This window comes from Hypanus sabinus, chromosome 8, assembly GCF_030144855.1.
Source record: "Hypanus sabinus isolate sHypSab1 chromosome 8, sHypSab1.hap1, whole genome shotgun sequence".
In the NCBI taxonomy this organism is placed as follows: domain Eukaryota; kingdom Metazoa; phylum Chordata; class Chondrichthyes; order Myliobatiformes; family Dasyatidae; genus Hypanus; species Hypanus sabinus.
The window spans coordinates 139440631-139466616 of NC_082713.1; the positions used below are offsets into that span (position 1 = coordinate 139440631).

Here is a 25986-nt window from a genome sequence, read left to right on the forward strand (position 1 = left end):
GGGGCAGATGTGGCACCAATTCCACTTGCAAGGATGAGTACCAGGAGGGAGATAAGTGGGGAAGGACGAATGGACAAGAATGTGTAGGGAGGCATTCCTGTGGAAAGACGCGCTTGGTGGTGGGTTGACGTAGATTGGGAGACCACTTCGCCAAGCCCCTATGCTCCGTCTGCCAGAGAAAGCAGGAGTTCCCGGTGACCACCCATTTCAATTCTACTTCCTATTCCATTCCAACATTTCAAAGTGGTCATAGATTAAATTCCACTTCTTGATTTAACAATATCTCTTAAAAAAGAAACCTAGCAACACTTGAAGGAGGAACTGCTATGGGGATATGAGTGAGATGAACTGGGTTGCTATTCATTCAGGCAACGGTTTTTTACAAGGACATGGAAGCTTCGGCGAGCATCCCTAAGAGATTTAGGTAACTTTGGGCTATGTGTTCCCTCTGAGCTGTACTATGTTATGATTATGTGAAGTATTTCCAGATATTCCATTTAGGTCAATCATCTTGTAGCAGAAAGCAGTACTCTTCTCCCACTTAGTCATCCACCAAATGGCAATTATGTTCCTGACCATGTTTTTCCCTGGCTAAATCACAGGCATGAGATACAGCATTACAGAATGTTATTAGATGCTGCAGTGTTGAATTAACAAGACTGGTTTCTGGGAGAGTTAAGTAAGTTAATCAGATGTAAATTGAATTAATATGCTATCTGGCATATGATATTGTGTTGTCATGTTCTGTGTGTGTATATTTATCTATTTAGATAGTCACGTATTGCTAGCTAAATAGAAGGTAAGGTCACACCATTTCAGATACTGATTGCCACAAGCACACCATGTCGACTTGAGCAACACACACACAATGCTGGAGGAACCCAGCAGACCGGGTAACATCTATGGAAAAAAACTACTCTTTTCCACAGATGCTGCCTGGCCGGCTGAGTTCCTCCAGCATCTTGTGTGTATTGCTTGGGTTTCCGGCATCTGCAGATTTTCTCTTGCTTGTGATTACTTGTGGCTGTCTTCCTAATTCTTCTCTGCTACAGTCAAACTCTCAGGAGTCAGAAGACTCCTTCAAAACTAACTGTTGGCCCTCTCAGAATTTTGTTCACAAGGTCTGTGCCCATCTAATACCAAAGCTGAAAATCAAAAGAAAAAAAAAACTATAGATAACCTTGGAAAACTGTATAATTGCCAGCATTTAAAATGGGTTTGGCTGTTCTGAGGAGAGTGGTTGTTGTGCAATGCACCTAAGAAAGGAAATTTGTTAAGCAATTTTTAAAGGCAGACGATTAAAGATTAGCTTTATGTGCCAGCGTAGTATGTCCAAGACTTGCTGGCCTTAAATCTAACCTGTACATCTTTGGAGTGTGGGAGGAAACCAGATCACCCAGTGGAAATCTACAGAGCCATGGGGAAAACGTACATAGTCCTTACAGCCACTGGCAGATGTTGAACACCAATTGGTAATTGTTGGTGTTGTAAAGCATTGTGTTAACTGTTACTCTGCCGAGTTGCCCCAATTTGACAGTTGTAGTGGATGCTTTTGTGTTCTTCATTCATATCATGCAAGGCTCATTCAGCAAGAATTGAGGCAAGGGATCCAAGGAGACTTTGCTTTGTAGATACAGAATTGGCTTACATACAGAAAGCAAAGGGTGGTTGTGTATGGTTCGTATTCTGCATGGGGGTCAGTGACCAGTGGTTTTCTGCAGGGACCCTTCCTTTTTGTGATTTTTATAAATGATCTGGATGAGGAAGTAGAAGAGTGGGTTAGTAAATTTGCTGAAGTCACAAAATGTTGGGGGTGTTGTGGATAGTCTAGAGGGTTGTCAGAGGTTTTAGCGGGAAATCAGGAGGATGCAGAACTGGGCTGAAAAGTGACAGATGGAGTTCAACCCAGATAAATGTGAAGTGGTTCATTTCAGTAGGTCAAATTTGAAACAGATTATAATATTAATGGTAAGACTCTGGCTGTGTGGAGGATCTGAAGGATCTTGGGGTCCATGTCCATAGGACACTCAAAGCTGCTGCACAGGTTGACAGTGTTGTTAAGAAGGCGTTTGGTGTGTTGGCCTTCATCAACTGTGGAAATGAGTTCAAGAGCCATGAGGTAATGTTACAGCTTTAAAAGACCTTAGCTGGATCCCAACTGGAGTACCGTGTTCAGTTCTGGTCACCTCACTACAGGAATGATATAGATATACAAGGACGTTGCCTGGATTGGAGAGTGTGCCTTATGAGTATAGGTTGAGCGAACTTGGCCTTTTCTCCTTGGAGTGACAGAGGATGAGAGGTGACCTGATAGAGATGTATAAGATGACGAGAGGCGTTGATTGTGTGGATAGCCGGAAGCTTTTTTCCAGGGCTGAAATAGTTAACGTGAGGGGAGCATATTTTTTAGGTGCTTGGAAGTAGGTGCAAGGGGGATGTCAGGGGTAAGTTTTTCACCCAGAAGGTGGTGGGTGCATGGAATGTACTGCAGCGATGGTGATAGAAGTGGATACAATAGAGTCTTTTAAGAGCCTCTTAGATAGGTACATAGAGCTTAGTAAAATAGAGGGCTATGCGATAGGGAAATTCTAGGCAGTTTGTAGAGTAGGTTACATGGTCAGCACAACATTGTGGGCTGAAGGGCCTGTAATGTGCTGTAGATTTCTATGTTTCTGTGTATCATGTAAATATCAATTTAATGTTCATTTTCCTGCAGATTCTTGTATTACAGACCCAATTAAACTGTAAAATTGAGAGTATTCAAGATTACACTCTTGTAAAAAATGTAATCAGAATACAAATTTTGAAATCTGCTTTTGATGGGATTGTGAAATCAATGCAACAAATTCTTCAGGATTTGATGAATAACATTAGTTGATACACTGAATTTGTAATTGAAGCCCAACACAAAGGCTGCAATGGTAAGCGGGAAGGAGCGATAGTCCAAAGTGGTCATCTGGGACATCCCGAAGCGGTGGCCGTTTAATCCAGCCTCTGGATTTCAGACTGATTATGCAGCAGCAGATGTGGTTGAAACTATAATTGCCACTCAAGTGGTAAAGGACCAATCTTACCGTGAAATCTGAGGAGTTCCAACAAAGAGAGGACAAACTTTGAGAACCGTTGTATCCTCATTTTGATGAGTCCTGCACTCCATATATTTCTCGTACCAGTACCTATGCATGGAGTGTTTCATTTTATCCTGACTACAGGAAGGTGAAGCTAATAGTCTCTGTAGGAAAATGACTGGAGATGGTTTAGAGGATCAGCAGATTGAACTGCTTCTTGTTCAGCTGAGCTAAAATTGTACACTTCATCCCAGGAGCCATCAATGAAAAGGTCATTATTAGAACTACCAGAAGTACTCAAAGTGCACACTCCAAAAATGCAACGAGAATGGATAATTTGTCCATGGGAGTGAGAAAGGTGATAAGGGTCATGTGAGTGAGTGGAAGTGTTCCTTCTTTTCATCTATTGCCAGAGCTGTTTTCAGCCAGAATTCAATCCACTGCTCCTATCTCAATAGCTGAGACTGACCCTTTGCAGACGCAGAGACTGGGAGCTGGAGGTTCTGGTGCTGGTCAGGCTGAAGGTGAGGCAGCTGACTCCTGCCTTTTCCTGTAGATATGGTGATGTCTTATTAGAACATCTGGGCAGGTCAGTATTTGTGAGACACTATCACATGATAGCTTCTAATGTCAGGTGTCCCCCGCTTTACAAAAGTTCGCTTTACACCACTTCACTTTATCGAAAGACCTACGTTAGTACCTGTTTTTGCTAACCGAAAGAAATCCAAAGAGGATTTTCACTTTTACGAAATAAGGTGCCTGCATTAACCTTGTGTTTACCCTGAGAAAGACTACCATGACCGTGAAGCCCTGCGTGGGCAGGTGTGTGCGCATATGTGTATGTGCCGATTTTTTTTTTCTCTCTACAAATCGGTTTTTTGGCTAAGTCTTCCTGATTCTGGTAAGTGAAACTACACTGTACATACATTATTTCTACTTCATGTAGTAAAAATGCGCCCGCTTTAATCTCTACCATGATGAAAGATTACCATGACCGTGAAGCATTGCGCGGGCAGGTGTGTGCGCATTCGTGTATGTGCCTTTTTTTTAAGGTTTTATGTGCTACTTGTTATGATGTGGCAGGTTATTTTTTGGGTCTGGGAATGCTCAGAAAATTTTTTCCCATATAAAATAATGGTAACTGCTTCTTCGCTTTACGCCATTTTAGCTTACGAAAGGTTTCATAGGAATGCTGTACTTTCGAATAGCGAGGGAAATCTGTACATAAAAAGCATGCTGACCTTTTTCAGTCAGGACATCAAGTTTAGGAGTCTGGATATCATGTTGCAGTTATATAAGTCTTTAGTGAGGCTGCACTTGGAGTGTTGTCCTAATCACTGATTAGGATAGTCGTTGTCAAGCTGGAGAGGGTGTAGAAGAGATTTATATGAATGCTGCCTAGACTGAAGGGCCTGGGTCATTGGAAACTGATGCTCTATTCCTTGAATCGTATGAGAAATTAATATAATTAGGAGCGATATGAATCTGGTGGCTGGTTATCGTCCTTTCCCCAGTGTTGGTGAATCCAAAATCAGAGGGTACAGATACAAGACAAGAGGAGGGAGATTCAAGAGTGACCTGTGAGGTAACTTTTTTAAGTAGAGGATAGAGAGTACCTGAAATGATTGAAAAATCAAAGTGCATTTATTATCTAAGTATGTATACAACCCTGAGATTTGTCTTCCCCACAAACAGCCATGAAACAAAGAAAACCATGGAACCCGTTCAGAGAAAAGAGCAAACACCTTCTCTCACCTTGTAAAGAATAAATTGCATAACCAGCAACAAATGAACAAATAACACAGAATATAAAACACAAAAATGGAAGAGTCCATGCATATTAAGTTCAGCTTAGTGTTCATCATCTGCTGGCCTCCTCAATTCAAAATCACCCAAAATAACAACAATAAAAGGAGTGGCCAGAAACCAGAAATACATCATAACAGAGACCGAACCACAAACTGTGTTGACTGAACCTTGCCCAGAACTCCTGTCCCATCTTCCCTTGCATCGAGGGAGAGAGAGACTATTTGAACACAAGGACATTCCTTCGGGAGCAGTGAATGAGAAAGAGAGAGAGAGACCATCTCTTACAGATGCCATTCTCCAACAGCAGCAAGCGAGAGGGCTGTAGATGGCGCTGAACACCCTCTCACCTTCTGCACTCGCCTCGATGATTTCCAGATTCCTCGGTGCCTTAATCAGTAGATCAGCAAGAAATGGAGCCGATCATGGGCTGGCACCCCGTCTCCAGGCTTCTCGGCCTCGAGACCACATACTTCATTTGAAGCCTCCCTGAACACCCTCGGAGACAGCGAGGCGCCAGATCGGTCAATTGACCCAATAACAGACCACGAAAATGTAGATCACAGGTTGCAACGGTAGCAGAACCACATTTGAAAGAAAAAGAAGATGTAAATGAAGTAAAACTACTAGTTTCGTGAACCGTATGGAGGACGTGTTGGTCATGTTGTTTACTGTGCCATCTTTTGGATTTGTGAGAGGAAGTGGTCAAACTGGATACAATTGCAGAGGGACAGGTACATCAAGGGGAAGGGCTAGGAGGGTTATGGGTTGAATGATGGCAACTGGGACTCGTAGGTAGGATGATTTGTTTGGCATAGACCAGTTGGGCCGAAGGACAGTATTCTGGGCAGTATTACTCTGTGACTCTGTGATTCTAAATCAGGCTCATTTCAATGTACTTGATGGAAGGGAATTACCAACACTGTAGATTAGGATATTTAATTGTGGGTCTTTAAATCAAGTGTTTGAAAATTTGAAATGCTGTGGGACATTTTAGTTTTGGGAGAAAATTTTTAACTTGTGCAACCCAATACCCATATTTTACTCATTTATGTCAGTAAACATTTCTTTGTTTTTTTAAGTAGATGGTTCCATCAATTTTGAACTAATTTATCAGCAGCCTTTCAAATGTAATATCATCATAATTTGTAGGGAAACCTATTTCTCAGTCCATCAGCTGCTTGGTCATATTGGGAATGCTACAGGCCCCAAGATAGAGCAAAATACATTATTAATTTGTATTTTTCTTCAGTAAGTCAATGCAAGTTGCAGCAGTATTTGCATCTTTATATCCATTCATTGTTGAATTACTGGAGACCAATTTTGTCTGATAAATTTATAGTGAAATTGGGGGAAAATGTCGCTGGGTGGCTGCAGATCTTTGCAGTATTGTGCTCTTGCTCTAGAGGGAGCTATGTGAATGCCTTACTTCCACATAGTTTTAATTTTATCCAGAGTTAGCAGTGCAAGGAGGAATGTAAAATATCAGCAGGTTTTCTCATCCTTTGTAAGACTGTGTTTTCTTCAATTCTTCTTTCTTTACTTTGCTTTCTTTGTGCATCTTCAACTTTTCTGTTACTGCCTTGTTCACTCAGTTCCAAATTTCAACAGACTGACTATCTCAGCTCCAGCATACATCTACAAGAATTGCTCAGGCAAGATCCCTACACCCAACCAATGCATCTATTCCATCTGTGACTTTACCACCTCTAAGTCAGAATTAGAGAAGTTTACTAACGACTACATGTTGGACAGTCATAATTCCAGTTCCTCAAATCAGTTTTTTCCTCGGTCCTCACTTGGCAAGACCTGGCCAAATATGGAAAATTCGAAGTTTACTGATCCGAAATACCGTCATCAAGTTGCTGAACTAGTAACCCAGAGGCCTGAACTAACATGACCAATGGGCTGTTTGTAGTATTAAATTTAAATGAATGATATGGATTTTTTAACTATTCATTCACAATGACTGTCACAGGTTGATACCCATTAAGCAAAATTATTCCTCAGGGGAGGAAACCTGCTATCCGAAACCTTATGTGTGACTTCAGACCCGACCAATAGGATTGACCACTGGTTGCTTAGCAAGACATTTATTAGTACCGTGACTGCTGTGTTGATATAGAGCTGGTTGAGCCCTTCATCATTGATGTAAGTACTAAATTTGAATGTGAGCTTCCGCCTGGCCCCAGATGACCTCGCAAAATCCTCCTCTTAAACTTGTGTGGCCTAGTGCCCAGTTCCCAGAGCTGTCCCACAGATCTGACACTGTTGTCCTCATTGCAACACTGACTTCAGGATATACAGTGCCTACAGATCGTATTCATGCCCCTGGGAAGCTTTCGTGTTTTATTGTTTTACCACATTGAATCACAGTGGATTTCATTTGGCTTTTTTTGACACTGATCAACAGAAAAAGTCTCTTTCGTGTCAAAGTGAAAACAGATTTCTACAAAGTGATCTAAATTAATTACAAATATAAAAAAACAAAATAATTGATTTCATAAGTATTCACCCCCTTTAATGTGACACACCAAATCATCACTGGTGCAGGCAATTGATTTTAGAAGTCAATTGTAGTAAAAATACACCTGAATCTGGAAGGCCCAACTGCTGGTGAGTCAGTATCCTGGCAAAACCTATATCATGAAGACAGAAGAACACTCCAAGCAACTCCGTAAAAAGGTTATTGAGAAGCACGTCTGGAGATGGATACAAGAAAATTTCCAAGTCACTGAATATCCCTTGGAGTACAGTTGAGTGAGTCATCAAGAAATGGAAAGAATATGGTGTTGCTATAAACCTGCCTAAGGCAGGTCATCCTCAAGAACTGAGTAACTGTGCAAGAAGAGGACTAGTGAGGGAGGCCACCAAGAGATCTATGACAACTCTGGAGGAGTTACAAGCTTCAGTGGCTGAGATGGGAGAGACTGCACATACAACAACTGTTGCTCGGGTGCTTCACCAGTCGCAGCTTTATGGGAGAGTGGCAAAGAGAAAACCACTGTTGGGGGAAAAAACTCTCATGAAATCTCAGCTAGAGTTTCCCAGAAGGCATATGTCGGAGACTCTGAAGTCAGCTGAAAGAAGGTTCAAAAAGAAGCTTTTTGGCCATTGGACTAAACGCTACGTTTGGTGAAAGCCAAACATCGCACATCATCAAAAACATACCATCTCCACCATGAGCATGGTGATGACTGCATTATGCTTTGGAGATGCTTCACTGTAGCAGGCCCCGGAAGGCTTATGAAGATGGAGGGTAAAATGAATGCAGCAAGGTACAGGGAAATCCTTAAGGAAGATCAGATGCAGTCTGCAAGAGAACTGTGATTTGGAAAATTTCTTTTCCAGTAAGACAATGACCCCATTTATAAAGCCAAAGCTACACTAAAATGGCTTAAAAACAACAAAGTTAATGTCCTGGAGTGGCCAAATAGAGTCCAAACCTCAATCCAATTGAGAAATTGTGGCTGGACTTGAAAAGGGCTGTTCCCTCATGCAATCTGACAGAACTTGAGCTGTTTTTTAATGAAGAATGGGGAAAAATGTCCAGATGTGCAAAGCTGATAGAGACCTATCACAAAACAATAAAAGATGAAAACTTCCAAGAGGGGTGAATACTTTTTATAGGCACTGTACCATCTTCAACATACACTGCATTTATTTACCTCAACTACTCAAACAGCACCTCCCAAATCCTTGGTCTCGTACAATAAGAGCATGTGAGCACCTCTACCTGCAGGCACCCCTGGTCCACCCTCCCCAAATAGCATTCCATCCTGACCTAGAAATACATTGTTCTTGGGTCTAAAGCTCTGTGAAACAGCAATGTGGAAGTACCCTTACCAGAAGGATTACAGCAGCTGAAGGAGGCGCCTCAAACAAGCTTTGTGAACTTTGAGGTTGGCTATAATTGGTTGACTTGTCAGTTTAGCCAAGATCCTGGAAAAAAAAAATAGAAAACCATATCAGACTTTGATTTGTTGGGTTTTTCCAACTTTTTTTTGTTTATATTCAGAATTTGAATAAGCAAATAATGTCGTCTAATACAGTCCTCCCTGGGTCTAACATCAGCCCTCCCTGGGTCTAATAGAGTCCTCCCTGGAATTCAACACTATATACATCATAAAAATATCCTGAGGCTCACCATTAAGCAGAATCTGAACCAGCCGTCTTAGAATAAATGTGATTACCATGCCCGCAGTTGGTTATATTACCACAGGTATAAGGAAGAATAGCATATGCCATTCAGTGTATTCTAGTAATTTGAACCACGATGACAGAAGTCTTAATTTGGACTTTTGGGACCTTTTTGGCATTTGCAGGATGGTTCATAGAGCAGGTGATGTCTGCTTTTGGGACTAGTCATTGCACTGAGATTAATTCCAGCTCCATTATAAAGTACTGAATAATCCCATCGTCAGGATGATACGAAAAATGAGGTCTTGTGGTTCAACTGTGATACCATGTATGCTCTTGTAGTCTTCTATATAACTAGCAGCAGCTTTTGTTGAAATTTCACTGAATTCCTAGACAGTGCCCCATACTACACTTCTGTGGACACAAAATCGAATGAATGAGTTTGCAGTAGACATAAGACATTTAAGTCAGTCACTAACATTAGTCATGAAATGTGTTGTTTCAAGGCAGAGATAGAGTGCAGGCATAACAAATTACTTTGAGTTACAATAAATAATGAGGAGCAGTGAGTGTGCCTTCTCCAAACTTGCCCTTCCAGTGGTCCATAATCACTTCCTTGGGCTTGCTAACATTGAGTGCAAGGTTATTGTTATGGCACCACTCAACCAATCTATCGATTTTTCTCCTGTGCATCTCCGTGTCGCCATCTGAGATTTTGCCAACAACAATAATGTCGTCGGCAAATTTTTAGATGGCATTCCAGCTGTGCCTAGCTACACAGCCATGAGTGTAGAGAGATTAAAGCAGTGGGCTAAGCACATATCTTTGAGCTATGCTTGTGTTGACTGTCAGCAAGAAGATATCATCAAACAGTCCTGACAGTGGTGTGACAATGAGGAGAGCAATAAAAGCAATCAAGTGTAAATCAAAATTAAGGATTCAAACGATACTTCGGAATTACTCAAATTTCATTATCATAACATTCTGCGCATCACTTAAGTTTATACATGGTCGTAATTTTAAATAAATACAGACAAAAATGTTTTATGTTTTTAAAGTAGGCTTCTTGAAAGTTGCATTTCTGAGATATTTTATTGTGATGTGTGTGGCTTGTGAGGTACTGTTGCTTGAGGGCTGATACTCTCTAAGTACTACATTCAGTGTTGGTAGTCAAACTCAGAAGCCACCGTAATACACAGATATGCTTGTTTGCAATTCCTGTGTTTGATACTTCACATCATAGTCCAATACATACACCTGAGTAAGGAGACCCCTAATACAATATACAGTGTGATAGTAAGATACCTTGATAACCAGAAGCAAACTCTGCAGTGTATAAGCACATTTCATTCATTTCAAAGATTCAGGAGGCCCTGACTTTCTTTCAGTGTATAAGTCAATTACTAAGACATCACCCAGCACTCCTGAACTACCAACATTTTCTACCTCCCATATGTTTTGGACTGAATTGTCCTGAAATTAGACTGTGTGGTGCTATCTTTTTGTGAAATGAACCATCTGTGAGGGGAGTTCAAAGGATCAAACACCATCTTCAAGCGGAAGGGAATGGTTGGCATTCTGTGTCAAAACCCTGCTTCGAGAGATTGTGTTGCTCCAGAGTCCAGCATCTATAGTTAGATTGGCATCTTTTTTTTTTGTGCTTCCTGATCTATTTCTTTAAAAATTGAGCTAATTTGTTTAGAAAGTCTGTGGTCTTCATTCTGGATCCTCTGTGTGCCTGCCACTCCGAAGACGCCTGAGATGTGCAATAATCTCCAATGCTGACCAGGTAAATGGCCTCACAGTCAGCTATGGACTTTAGAGTTAGATGCTCAGACAATTAACATCTCAGCCCCAGTACGTTCTTGCCCTTGGGCATTTTTTAAATTACAACCGTCTTCAGCTGTTCGACCTTCCTTCATTAGGCCAGAATTGGAAATACAGTATCTATAAAAAGTATTCATCTCCACACCCCCTTGGGAGTTTTCACATTTTATTGTTTTATAACATTGAATCACAGTGGATTTAATATAGCTTTTTTGACACTGATCAACAGAAAGGACTGTTTTGTGTCAAAGTGAAAACAAATCTCTACAAATTTGTCTAAATTTATTACAATTATTAAACACAAGATAATTCATTGCATAATTACTCACCCCCTACAAGACAGTATTTAGTAGATGCACCTTTGCCAGCAATTACAGTCTTGAGTATGTGTGGATGCATCTCTATCTGCTCTGCACATCTGGACTCTGCAATTTTTCCTCGTTCTTCTTTACAAAACTGCTCAAGGTCTGTCAGATTACATAGGGATCATGAGTGAGAAGCCATTCCAAGTCCAGCCACAATTTCCCAATTGGGTTGAGGTCAGGGCTCTGACTTGGCCACTGCAGGACATTAACTTTGCTGTTTTAAGTCACTTCTGTGTAGCTTTGGCTTTATGCTTGGGCTTGTTCGTGGAAAACAAATCTTCTCCCAAGTTGCAGTTCTCTCACAGACTACGTTAAGTTTTCCCCAGGATTTCCCTGTACTTTGCTGCATTCATTTTACCCTCTACTTTCACAAGCCTTCCACGGCCTGCTGCAGAGAAGCAACCCCACACAACGATGCTGCTCCCACCATGCTTCACAATAGGTGTGGTGTTTGGCTTATGCCAAACATAGCTTTAATCTGATGGCCAAAAAGCTCACTTCAGACTATAGAACCTTCTTCCAGCTGACTTCAGTTTCCCACATGCCTTCTGGCAAATTCTAGCCAAGATTTTATAAGATTTTTTCAACAGTGACTTTCTCTTTGCCATTCTCCCATAAAGCTGTGACTGGTGAAACACCCAGGCAACAGTTGATGTATGTGCAGTCTCTCACATCTCAGCCACTGAAGCTTGTAACCCCTCCAGGGTTGTCATTTATCTCTTGGTGGCTGCCATCACTAGTCCCCTTCTTGCACGGTCACTTAGTTTTTGAGGATGACCTGCTCTAGGCAGGTTTACAACTGTGTCATATTCTTTCTATGTCTTGATGATTGACTGTATTCCGAGGGATATTCAGTGACTTGGAAATTTTCTTGTATCCATCTCCTGACTTGTGCTTTTCAATAACTTTTTCGCAGAGTTGTTTGGAGTGTTCTTTTGTCTTCGTGGTGTAGTTTTTGCCAGGATACTGACTCACCAGCAACTCGACCTTCCTGATACAGGTGTATTTTTTACTACAATCAATTGAAACAACTTGACTGCACACGGTGATCTCTATTTAACTAATAATGTGACTTCTAAATCTAATTGGCTGCACCAGTCACAAGATGCTGGAAGAACTCGGCAGGTCAGGCAGCATCTATGGAAAAAAACTACAGTTGCTGTTTTGGACAAAGACCCTTTAGCAGGACTGGAGAAAAAAAGATGAGTAGATTTGAAAGGTGGGGGTGGGAGAGAGAAACACAAGGTGATTGGTGAAACCGGGAGCGGAATGGATGAAGTAAGCAGCTGGGAAGTTGATTGGTGAAAGAGATACAGGGTTGGAGAAGGGCATGCTGATAGGTGAGGAGAGAAGGCCGTGGAAGAAAGAAAAGGGGGAGGAGCACCGGGGGGGGGGGAACGATAGGCAGACAAGATGAGAGAGATGGGGATTGGTGAAGGAGGTGGTTGGGGAGGGCATTACTGGAAGTTCCAGAAATCGATGTTCATGCCATCAGGTTGGAGGCTACTGTTACGTACCCCATAACTGGGTGTCTTACCAGCAAAGATAGAAGTATCCGTTGGAGTCTGGTGGTACTATTTTCAACAGTGTTTATTAGTAAAATATACAAAGCAATATCAATGCAAATATACAGATAATACACGTTAGCAATACTAAACCTAAAAGTGTGGGTATAATAATAATCAATAATAAACAAGCTCTATCGTTGTCTAGGGGATAATGAATTGTCACATGGAAATATAAAGTTCAGTTCAGTTCATGCAGGCTGAGGTAGTTGTTGGTCGATGTGTTGTAATTGTTGGAGAGAGAGGGAGAGGGAGAGGGGGAGAGAGAGAGAGGGGGAGAGAGAGAGGGGAGAGAGAGAGAGATATTCTTTACGATCTTGATCCATCGATGTGTTTTTGTGGCCATTCAAGCATGACCCCTCTGTCCTTTAGCTAGACCGTTCTTCCGTGGTGGACTCGTCACCCAGGCAAGGGTGGACACACACACAAGCCCCCACCGGCCTTGCTGTAACCACTGTGAGTGAAATTGACCGATCCTTCATTCGGTCTCTGATGCCCCACACTTTTTCGTGGGTTTCTGATGCTCACTAGTGTGTCTCCTGGTGTGTCTGAGGGGTGTCGCCCCAGACCTCAATTTTATCCCCACTCACGGGGTCTCCGGTGTCAATCAGGTTTGAATGACTTAACCCATCAAACCAGCCCACTCTGGCAGTCCCCTGAGGGATTTTAATGAGCAGGATGGTACCACGTAAACAGCCCTCTCCGCAGCTATATGTCTTTCGGGAGTCATAACATGGTGGATAAACATAACTCTCTCTCAGGCTGTTATCTCGCCCTTGTCTGAAGCAAAGAAGCAAATGTTCCAGTCCCAATATGTTTTTGTTCCATCTCTTTTTCTTCATTAACAGCCTGGCAACAGTAACAGTTTGTGATTCTCCCAGGGGAGGGGACATGGGCAACTCTGCACCCTTCTTCCCATCAGAATTGTTCATCCTTCGTAGCAGCAACCCAGATGGAATATAAGGTGTTGTTCCTCCAGCCTGAGTGTGGTCTCATCACGACAGTAGACCACACCAGGAGCACTGGACACCGTGTGGCTTCCTGTATATTGGTGAGACCCAATGTAGATTGGGAGAGAGTTTTACCGAGTCAGAAAAGTGGGATTTCCCACTCACCCATTTTAATTCCACTTCCCATTTCCATTCCAGTACATCAGTCCATGGTCTCCTCTACTCAGGTTGGAGGAACAACACCTTATGTTCTGTTTGGGTAGCCTCCAACCTGATGGCATGAACATCAATTTCTCAAACTTCCAATAATGGCTACCATCCCATCCGCCCCCCCCCACCCCCAATCCCTGTCCTCTCCTTCACCATTTCCCATCCCCTTTTCCCTCTCTCACCTTGTCTCCTTGCCTGCTCATTGCCTCCCTCTGGTGCTCCTCCCCACTCTTTTCTTTCCTCCATGGCCTTCCCTCCTTGCCTATCAGACTCCCCTTCTCCAGCCCTGTATCTCTTTCACCAATCAACTTCCCAGCTCTTTACTTCAATCCTCGCCCTCCCCCTCCCAGTTTCATCTATCACCTTGTGCGTTTCAATCCCATCCCCACCTTTTAAATCTTTTTTTCTCCAGTCCGTCCTGCCAAAGGGTCTCAGCCTGAAATATCAACTATATACTTTTCCATAGATGTTACCTGGCCTATTGAGTTCCTCCAGCATTTTGGGTGTGTGTGTTGCTTGGATTTCCAGCATCTGCAGATTCTCTCTTGTTTGTGGCGGCATCAGTGATGATTTGGGGTGTCATATTAAAGGGATGAGTACTTATGCAATCAATTATTTTGTGTCTTATATTTGTAATCAATTTGGATTGCTTTGAAGAGATCTGTTTTCACTTTGACATGAAAGAAACTTTTTCTGTTGATCAGTGTAAAAAAAGCCAAATAAAATTCTCTGTGATTCAATGTTGTAAAACAATATAACACGAAAACTTCCGGGGGGGGGGGGGGGTGAATACTTTTTATAGGCACTGTACTTGCTGGTTTCTGAGAAAATGAAACAGTCCCTGCCTGCATACAGGAAAACTAAGACAACATTCAGCCCTGCACTGTGAACTCTTACATGGGATTTTCCAAGAAAGGACCATTTTCAATCTTGCATCATCAACATCCCTAGGTTCTCCTTTGACCTGAAGCAAACTGTAGCAGCCATGTCAATGCTGTGGCTGTAAGAGCAGTTATCCTGCAGCAAGTGATTTACCTCTTGATTCACCAAAGCCTATAAAGCAAACCTTATTTCATTTGTCAGCAACATCATCTTTACACCACCTTAGAGAAGGCAACCTGCTTGATTGGCGCCAGTCCTCTACTCTGGGTTTAGGCAGCAGATATTTGGGAACACGTTGTATTTCCCCACCAAGTTGCCCATATATTGGTGAAAAATGCTATGCTTATTTCTTCAATATCCAGCAATGACATGGAAGTACCTTCATCCAACACAGCAGATTGCTACCACCTTCTTCAGAGGCAATTAGGGATTTGTTGGCCCAGTAGCAATGTCCAAATTCTGAAAATTAACCAAAAAAATTAGGATGGAAAGATTAGAGCAGAGACCCTGTTGACTGAAGACATCACGTTGGAGAGGAAGCAGTGTAAAGCAGTGAGCAGGGTGTGAGATGGAGTACAGGGTCGGTGAAAGGGAATGTCTACAAGGGTTTTGAAATCAGTGTACTAAGCTTAACGGATAACCTTCTGAACTGGGGCAATTGGCAGGATTCCGAATGGAAGAACTGTACACTGTAATTCTAACTGAGTCTTTTTTTTTTGTCAAAGTGCTCTTTTGGTAGCAACACAACTACAGAAATAAATCTGTCTGCACCATGAACAAAGCAAGGCAAGGTGAATTATGAGCAGAGCCCACGCAAATAAATGGAGCAAACTTGTAGAACTACCCATCACGCAAAGCAGCTGGCTTATTTATCAGGTAGCGGGGATGATGACTTTGGGTCTTTCACTCATCATTGTTGGAACATCACACAGTTTACTTAATTTCAGTGAATTTTCTAAGTGGCAGGTTCTATATTACTGAGGTAATAATCCAGAGGAGATAACTTTGCAAATTTACATTATTTAAGCAAAAAAACTGTTACCTATAGAGCCAACCATCAAGCTGTCAGATTGTTGAAAACCCCAATCTGATTGACTGGTGCCATTCACAGAAGACGGCTTATTCTGTGCTATTCATGATTCTGGTCCTTCCCAAAAGTGAGTGACTTTGACTAGCTTCTGAAACAGCCTCTACAGACTTCACGGAACAAATCATCAACAGTTCAGGAAGGAAGTCCATCACCACCAACTCAGAAGTGGAGATGTATGATAAATGCTGATCTTATCAGTGAAGGAATGAACTTACAAGAATGATTAATGTGGAGCTAAGGCGCATCGATGGGTGATTATCTTTGCCACTGACTTTTCCTTTCTATTCAAAAAAGTCTTCTAAACCCCTTTCTCAAATAAAAACAAGAATCTGGTTTTGATATTTCTTCAGCTTTTCCACTAACTCTTGAGTAAAATTAATAAATGGAAGATGCCATTTAATGTTAACAATGTGAGTTTACATACTTCTAATAAAATTTTACACTACACATCAGCTTTCTGATCTTCATTTAGATAGTTACCAAAGGGTTATTAGAAATTATGATATCTAAAGGAATGTTCCCTGATGTCATTTGGATTATAATTAACTATTGGGATGTTTGCTTTATGTCTGACCTGTGCCATAAAAAATTTATTTGGCTACAAGTTTATTTCTTGCCTGACCAGCCTTGTGAGTGGCCCCCGATAATTAAGTCTGTTATACATTAAATTCAGTGGGCAGAAATCCACTTAATCAAAACTCTCATTTAAAAAAAATTCTGAGGGAAAAATTCATGATGTTACAATTGTTCATTCTTTTGCCATTAAGCGCTATGCTTAATGACAGCAAAATAGGGCATTCTTCAATGCATATTTAGTAAAGATTTTTTCATCAAATTCATTACATTTATCAAAACACTTCTAATGTTCCCATCATTTTAGCTGCTTAGATTTCATAAATGTTGAATATACTGATGCAGAAAATTAAGGAAGTTTAGTTAACATTAAAGCTGCAACACAGAAGAAAGTACTAAGTTGTATTATCCAGACTACTGTATATTTAGATTTATTGAGCTATGTCGTTCATTCAAGGAAGAAAAACAATCATTACTTCACAGCTTTAATTTTAGTCATTGTGGTTTTACAGCTCTCTTGTCACTGCGCATCCAGAAGCATACCCATTCGTTGCTGCTGTTCATTGGTTGTTTACGAACCCCACTTTATGATCGAGTAAATTTGTGCAAAGCTTCCACATTCTGGATGCAGTCGTGCCCAGGTGGCTTCCTCTACCTCATTTCTTCTCTTTGTATATCCCTACTTGTGCATGAATGATTAACATCGGGTGCAAGTTTACCCAGTGTTCTTTCACTCATTATGGATGAAGAGGCTTAAAGAGGAAATGGAGTTAAATGAAGGTATTTAATTTATTTTCTCGGGGTGGGCAGATACTCAGGTATGTATAGTCCAACAAACTTTGATTGTTGAACTTTATACATTGAAATTTGCAGCGTTTCTGAATCTGTGTAGGCACATGTGTTTTCTTAAGTCTAAATTAGTTCATTATTGTGACATGTACTGAGATACAGTGAAAACCTCTGATCATTTCATCACATTTGAGCTTTGAGGTGGTGCGGGAGTAAAGCAAAGACAGAATAAGGTGTTCCAGTTACAGAGAATATGCAGCACAGTTAGACACTAAGGCACAAGGCCATGACGGAGTAGAGTGCCAGGTCACGAGTCCATCTTATTGTTCAATAGTCTTATAACAATGGGATAGAATTGGTCCACAAACCTGGTGGTATACAGTTTCAGTGTTTTGGATCTTCTGTCCAGTGAGAGAAGTTATCTGGGATGGGAGGGGTCCTTGTTTATTTTAGCTGTTTTACTGAGACAGCAAGAAGCACTAAAGACAAGGCATTTGTGGATTTAGCATTGTCTTTATAGTTTTCTTTTGCATTGTCATAGCCTTAAGTAAATACATAGATGCAGACCTTTTAACAGAATATCTCTTATAGAATTTTTTCTTCAAGCTTGCCATTTTTGTCCCTCTGCACCCATACTACTTTGCATTCTGACTCGCTCTCTGACTTAGTGACGACCCTGGAGAATTCCTCCTTCCTTACTCCTGCTGTCACACTTGGGGTCTTCTGACTTCCTTTCTTTGTATCGTTGCCAAAGCCTGATTCTAAATTGTGGAATTTGTGCCCCAAATGCAGTAATCACCTATCCTTTAAGGCACTTTTTAAAACAAATACTCTCGACGTGAGTATATCGGCCTGCCCTCATCCACTCTGATTTGCACTGAACTGGGCAGATAGTATTGTTCATAATACGTGCAAAGTATTAGAATTACTCAGCTAGAATTTGTGGAGGGAGAAGCAGAATTAACACTTCAAGTTAATATCTGAATAAAATGATAATTGCTCAGCTTGTGTTGCTCCCTCCTGAACCAAGACAACACATGCGATGTCTGTAGACATCGTCGATTCATTCCTTAAAGGCTGTGAGGGAATGGGGCCCACACTAGATGCTTGCATATCAAAGGTGCTCTGTCAACCTGCTCCTGTTAAGCAACACCACCCTCTGAAAATAAAGGCTATGGGAAGCATGGACCACATCCCCATCTATCAGCAACTTCCACAATGAGCAAGCTTGCTTCCTCTTGTGCAACAGTGTAGGTGAAAAAAAATGTTCAATAATTGAAACCTCAAACCCAGTGCAAGGCCCATGGTATTCAATGCAGCAGTGATCCCAGCCCTGCTGAATGTGCCTAAGATAGGGACTGGTCCACTACCTCAACAACATTATTGGAATCCACTGGTAGGGTAAGTGAACCAAGGTCAGCGTCACCTCCCAGCAAAGATCCTGAAGACTGAGGCCTTCTTTACACTCAGTTAGTTCCAGTGGGTGCCAACTGTACGCAAGGAAGGCCGGGCACCAGACTCGCAAATGGGTTTGACCACGGCAAGATTACCAGGGTAAGGGAGATGTTCTCAAAGGAAGTTTGTGGTATCCCATCATTTCCCATCGGGAATCCCTGGCCCACAATCGATCTAACTGGAGAAGGAGCATTGTCTGTTTTTGTAAGGAGTTCATTCATTGGGTGTAAATGGAAGCCCAGTGTACATGACAGAAGGAGAACTCCACTTCCTAAGTAGCCATCTGCTTGCCCCATCAGACACATGCTCCCCTGCATGTGTTAGAGCCCCAGCACTCGCCTCACCAGCCATCTGAATGGAACCGCGAAGGACTGCCTAAGAGTCAATCAACTACTCCTTCAACACGTGTAACAATGTTGGTGTTTTAACATTTTCAAGCTTCTTTCTGGCAGTAACAGTAAATGACTGGTAGAAGAAACAGTCCCAATTCAGATTAATTTTTAAAAATGTCTAGTAGTAAATATGGATTTCAATGCTACTTTGTTGGTCCACGTGCCAACTAGTCAGTGCTTTCAACAGTAAATTTGAAATTGTACAAACTCCTTCACAATACAGCATATTTAGGAAGCAGTCAATAGTATTTGGGCCAAGCAATATATAATTTTCTAAATTACCATCCTTGTAGCATCAAATTTTAATTAAAAGCAAGATCTTTCTGCTAAGTTTGAGATCAATTGGTTGGGTTATTAGGCAACAGGCAAGGGACAATATAAAGAAAATAGTTTTAAGCAGAGCAACCACTGTGTGAGTGGATAGAGGCAGAGTGGGGAATTGAGGCTTTGGTGAGAAGAGGTAGATGCCAAGTTCCCAGAGGCCGTTGTGTGTGTGGAGCAATGCAGGAGTCTTGAGGTCTGAGGCTTTGGCTTGAGGCAAGGAGGCACATGTGATTTGCGGGTAAGAATGAGTTTTTTTTATATATAGCAGTTAACTAAAAAGGTACCAATTTGCAACGAATTAAATAAAGCAATGATGCAGAATCAGGTGATGTGTTGTAACTGCATGCTGCATGATGTGCGAGCTGGTGGACTCCATTCTAGTTTCTGGTGACCACCCCTGCAGCAAGGATTGGTTGCTGAATGAACTCAGGCTCAATGGTGATGGTCTGGAATCTGAGCCTCAAACACCATGATGCATCAGGGAGTGGGGGAGTTACCTTGACGCTGTGTTTCAGAAGGAAGTCACACCTATTAGATTAACTACGTTGAATTGGATCTGTGGTCAGGGACAAGAGGGTGTGACAGTGAGTGAGGCAGGTAGGGAGATTCAGAGGCAGTGCTAGATGAACTTTAGCCGTTGAATTGTTCCAATAGGTTTGAGATTATTGCTCACTGCGAGGATGAGAGTGGTGGCTATAGGAAGGATGATCTACTAACTGTGGTACTGTGGTTCAGGGGGCTGTTCAAGAGGAGATAGAGAAGAGAACTGTAGTTGTAATTGGTGATATTATAGTCAGGGAATAGATGCAATCCTTTTTTGCTAGGATCGAGAGTCCCAAAGGCTGTGTTGTCTGCCTGGTGCCTGGGTTCAGGACATCTCATCTGATTTTTGAGGGGGAGGGTAAGGATCCAGTTGTCATGGTCCATGTGTGTACCAAGAGCATAGGAAGAACAAGGAAAGAGGTTCTACTGAGGACATTTGAACAGCTAAGGACTAAATTAAACTGCAGGTTGATCATCTCTGGGTTGTTACCTGAGTCATGTGCAAATTGGCACAGAGAATCAGGTTGATTACCATTAACATATGTGGAGGAACTTGTTACTTTGTGGCAGCAGTACTATGCAATACATTAAAAAAAAACAAGAAATTTATAAAAAAAAATGTAGTCCAAAAAGAGAGCAAAATATAGAGGTAGTGTTCACAGATTAAAGGACTATTCAGAAATCTGATGGCAGAGGGGAAGAAACAGTTCCTAAAATGTTGAGTATGTGTACTTAGGCTCTTGTTCTTCCTCCCTGATGGTGGCAGTGAGAAGAGGGCATGTCCTAGGTGGAGCATGAGGGCCCTCTTGAGGTATTGCCTTTTGAAGATGTCCTTGATTGTGGATAGACTAGTGTCCATGATGGAGCTGGCTGAGTTTACAGCCCTCTGCAAATTTTTCTGACCCTGTTCATTGGTGCCTCCATTTCAGATGGTGGTCAACTGGCCAGTGTGCTCTCCATGGAACTCCTAGTGTATCTTCTTTGTAATTGTATCAATATGTCGGCCCCAGGATAGATCTTCAGAGAAGTCAACAACCAGGAAATTGAAGCCACTCACCTTTTCCACTGCTGACCCCTTGATGTGTTCTCCCGACTTCTGCTTCCAGAAGTCCATGATCAGTTTCTCAGTCTTACTAATGATGATAGTTGTGTGACACAACTCACCAGCTGATCTATCTCACTCTTGTACAACATGCTTCTTTGTCCCTTTCTGACATCCTGCCAACAACAGCTGTGTCATCTGCAAATTTATAGATACCATTTGAGCTGTGACTAGCCACAGAGTCGTGAGTCTAGAGAGAGTAGAGTAGCAGATTGAACACAGATCGTTGAGGTGTGCCTGTGGTGATTGTCAGCAAGGAGGAGATGTTGTTTCTGATCCACACTGACTGTGATATGAATAACAAGAAAAGGAAGTTAAGGATTCAGTTGCAGAGGAAGTTACAGAGGCCCTGTTTTTATTTCAATTAATTTTATTTATTTTAGTTAGCGATACCGCTTAGAACAGGCCCTTCCAGCCCAATGAGCTGTACTGCCCATCAACCCACCTCAGGACAATTTATACTGACCGATTAGCCTACTGACCAGTACATCTTTGGACTGTGGGAGGAAACTGGAACTCCCATAGGAAACCTCTGCAAGCATGGGCAGAATGTGCAAACACCTTCCAGCTGGTGCTGGAATTGAACTCTGAACTCTGGAATGCACCGAGCTATAATAGCATCAGGTGAACCGCGAAGCTAACATCGTGCCAAATTCTTGTTTGAAGCTTCTTGATTAGTGCTGAGGGCATGATGGTGTTGAACACTGAGCTGTAATCAATAGCTTACGTATTGCTGTTATCCAGATGGTTCAAGGCCAAGTGGAGATCCAGTGAGATTGCATCCACTGTAGACCTATTGTGGCGATAGGCAAATTACAGTGGGTCCAGGTCCTTGCTTAGGCAGCAGTAAATTCTAGCCGTGACCAGCTTCTCAAAGCACTTCATCACAGTAAATGTGAGTGCTACAGGGCAGTAGCTGCTCTTCTTGGGCACCGGTACGATTGATGCTGGTGGGAACCTCCGACTGCAGAGTGAGAGACTGATGATATGCTCAAAATATTCCAGCCAGTTGGTTTTCATTGTTCTGTAGGTACACCATTGGGGCCTGACACCTTGCATGGCTCCAGCTCCTTGAAAGATCTTCTGATGTCAGCCTCCAAGACAGATACCACAGGGTTGCTAGATGCTGCAGGAATTCACACAGGTATAGCTTTATTCTCCTTTCAAAGTATGAATGAGAGCTGTTCAGCTTATCAGGGAGTGAAGAATCACTGCCATTTATGATGTTAGGTTTTGCCTTGTAGGAAGTAAAGGCCTGCCTATGCTGACATTTCAGTGATTTTGTCTCTAGCTTCACTTGGGATTGCTTTTTCCCTCTTTAAGATACATCTCTTTTGTGCACCGTTTTCCTCATATAGATGAAACATCTCCCACCATTTTGACCAACATTTTGGTCAACTGGTGATATGACTGAGAAATGTTTGTTTGATAATGTTTTTACAAAGTATTTTAGGGCAAATGTCTAAATTAATTAAGCTTTGCAAATGCAATTAATTGCTGCACTTAGTGTTGCTCAATACAACAATATTTTCAGTTTTTCAAATGCTAGAAATTGTGCCACCTTGTTTGCGATAGTTCAATAAAATCATTGGTCAGAGGCTATTTGTCTGCCAGTGTTAATCCTAGGAATCATTCTAAGAGGATCAAGTGGCTAGAAATTCCTCACTGTAACCCAGGGCAATGAGTAGTTCTGTGAACTTTTGATAAGTCGGAGTCATGCAGCATGGAAAGAGGCCTGTTGAGTCTAAGCTGAGTCCTTTCACAATCAGAAATCAAAATCAGGTTTAATATCACCAGTATATGTCATGAAATGTGTTGTTGTTATGCAGCAGCAGTACATTGCAATATGAAATAATAAAATCTGAGAATTACAGTACAAAATATACATTAATTTAAATAAGTCGTGCAAAAAGAGAAATAAATAGTGAGGTACTGTTCTTGGGTTCAATGTCCATTCAGAAATCTGATTGCAGAGGGGAAGAAGTTGTTCCTGAATTGTTGAGTGTGAGCCTTCAGCCTCCCGTACCTCCTCCTCAATGGTAGCAATGAGCAGAAAGCATATCCTGGCTGATGGGGCATCACAGATGTCCTGGATGCCAGGGAGTCTGGTGCCAATGATGGAGCTGACTGCAGCTTGCTTCAATCCTGTCCAGTGCCTCCCACCCACATTACCAAACGGTGAGGCAGCCAGTTAGAATGCTCTTCATGATACATCGGTAGAAATTAGCAAGTATCTTTGGTGACATACCAAATCTCCTCAAGCTATAGTGAAGTATAGCTGCTGTCATGCCTTCTTTGTAACTGTATTGATATGTTGGGCCCAGGATGGATCTTCAGAGATGCTGACACCCAGGACATGAACTGCTCACCCTTTCCACTTCTAACCCCTCTGTAAGGACTGATGTCTGTTCCCTTGCCTTACCCCTTCTGAAGGCCACAACCAATTCTTTGGACTTACTGACGTTGAGTACAAGATTGTTGCTGTGACACCACCCAACTAGCTGATATATCTCGCTCCTGTATGCCTTCTCGTCACCATCTGAAGTTCTACCCACAATAGTTGTATTGTCCGAAAATGTACAGATGTCACTTGAGCTGTGCCTAGCCACATAATTGTAGGTGGAGAGAGAGTAGAGCAGTTGGCTAAGCACACATCCTCCAGGTGTGCCAGTGTTGGTTATCAGCGAGGTGGAGATGTTTATTCCGATCCACACAGATTGTGGTCTTCTGCGGAGGAAGTCAAGGCACCAGTTGCAACAGGAGATACAGAGGTCCAGGTTTTGGAGCTTCTTGATCAGACCTGTAGGAATGATTATGTTAAATACTGAGCTGTAGTCAATAAACAGCAGCCTGATGTAAGTATTAATATTGTCCAGGTGATCCAAGGGTGCGTGTAGAGCCAATGAGATCACATCTGCTTAGACCTGTTATGGTGATAGGTAAATTGTAGTGTGTCCAGGTCCTTGCTGAGGCAACAATTGATTCTAGCGATAACCAACCTCTCAAAGCACTTCATCACCATAAATGTGAGTTGTAAAGCCTCTCTTTTTGGGCACTGGTATGATTGTTTCGCTTCTGATGCAGGTGAGAACTTCCAACTGTAACAATGAGACTAACCTTACATCATGTTTTAGCTTTCATGCATTTCAATCAAGTCTACCCACCCTTCTATGAATTTTAAGGGCAACTTAGAGTGACATTTAACTATCAACCCCTACATTTTGGGCTGTGAGAGGAAATTGAAGCAGATGGGGGAAAGCCATGCAGTCAAGGAGAATATGAAATGTCCAAGCAGACAGCACTGGAGGTCAGGATTAAACTTGGGTCACTGGAGCCATGAGATAGTAGTTCCACCAGATGCACCATTTATTCCAATAATCTCAGAAGTTTGTGAACCTTTGAAGCTTCTTTTCTCAAAGTTTAGTAGCAATAGCGTCTATGATTATTTTAAACGCAGGGATCGATGCATATTTGATAAGCAAGGGAGTGACAAGTTCAAAGTCAAACTTCAAAGAATATTTTATTATCAAGGTATGTATACACTATATAACCTTGAGATTCATCTCCTATTAGGCAGCCACAAAACAAGGAATCCCACAAAAAACAAAAAAGACCATCAAACATCCAATGTGCAGAGGAAAAAAAAGACAAATCTTGCAAACAATAAACGCAAGCAAATAGCATTCTGAACTGAAGCCTACAGTGTCCATCCACAAACATTTAGTCCAGTGCAGAGCAGTGCAGTGAGCTGAACCTCCAGCCCCAACACCTGACCTTTTCAATCTGGCTCCACGCCTAAATCATCGTCCAAACATTGGCTTCAGTCACTTCGATCTGCTCTGGGGCCTGGACCCTGCCACCTGGATTCGGCGAATACCCAACCCCTCTGACTCGACCTGGTGGCTAAATCCTCATCCAAACGTCGGGCTCTATCATTTCAATACGCCTGTACCCAACTTTTCCAACTTGGCCCAGTGCTTAAATCGATCTTGACAACAGGCCCATTTCCTCATCTCACTTCATTTCTACCATCAGCAATTTGCCTCCAAGTCCAAAGGGAAGTTGCATACTATTGCTTGCGATGATTGTTTGCCAGAAAAAGAGTGATTAACAGAGTATTTAGTTGTTTTCCTTGTTTCATTAGCCACCAGCCAGAAGTTGCTGAGATTCACCAGCTCCACCTTAAACCGGAAGGTAACCATGAAAATGAAGGGATGAGGGGTGCAGTCAGATCAGAAGTAATCTTGTTAAGTGAAGAAATAGGCCCAAGACTGTCGTGCAAATGCATGTGTTTGTAAAAACCGCTTGGAGAGAAAACCACAGTACAGAGAGGATCATCAAATAAACATGACTGTGAGAGTGGGTGTTGTTTGCTGGCAATTAACTGATTGTGGGGCCTGTCATTCTGAGCTTAACTAACAAAATGAGAATTTTATCAATTCAAACAAGCATACATCAAATATGAAATCACTTGATCTGTCCTGAGGATGTGAAAGGCAAAATTGTTCAGTTAGCTAGTTGAAGTAAAAAGCAGGAAGCTGCGTCTAAAATAAAAACTGAAATTGCTTGAAAAGCAACTAGTCATAAGCTGTTGTGAAGTGAAAACCAAGACTGTGATTCAGTCTGGACTTTTCTTCAGGTTCCTGTCCCTCTGGTTTGTCAGTTTATATGAAAAGCAAAATCATCTCAAAATTGGGAGATTTTCTGAAATGCAATTTGCTTCAGCTTTTCAGCAATAAATTCGGCTCTACAATTGATTACAAAGCTGGCCAATAGAAGGCAGGCTTGCACATGGTGTACAGTGGAAATCTTGACTGAATTGGTAGTAATTTTATATTTTTATGCAAGTTCCTAAGTTAGTAAACGATTGACTTTATTTTGTGAAGAGTTTTGTATTCAACAGTA

At 41.9% G+C, this 25986-nt stretch overlaps 1 protein-coding gene across 5 annotated transcripts in view; it reads left to right on the forward strand.

Annotated features, from left to right (window-relative positions):
- Positions 1 to 25986, forward strand: part of LOC132398482 (FYVE, RhoGEF and PH domain-containing protein 4-like) — a 260428-nt gene that overhangs the window by 78648 nt on the left and 155794 nt on the right. Inside the window, exons 1-2 of one of the 5 annotated variants that reach the window (XM_059977998.1) lie at positions 17205 to 17256; positions 22112 to 22225. The exons of 3 other annotated variants lie outside the window; for them this stretch is intronic. In XM_059977998.1, coding sequence (XP_059833981.1) covers positions 17220 to 17256; positions 22112 to 22225 — 151 coding nt within the window. In that variant the 5' untranslated portion in view covers positions 17205 to 17219. Of the gene's footprint in view, positions 1 to 17109; positions 17257 to 22111; positions 22226 to 25986 lie in introns of those variants that run through there. One more of the 5 variants, XM_059978000.1, reaches the window with a different exon arrangement.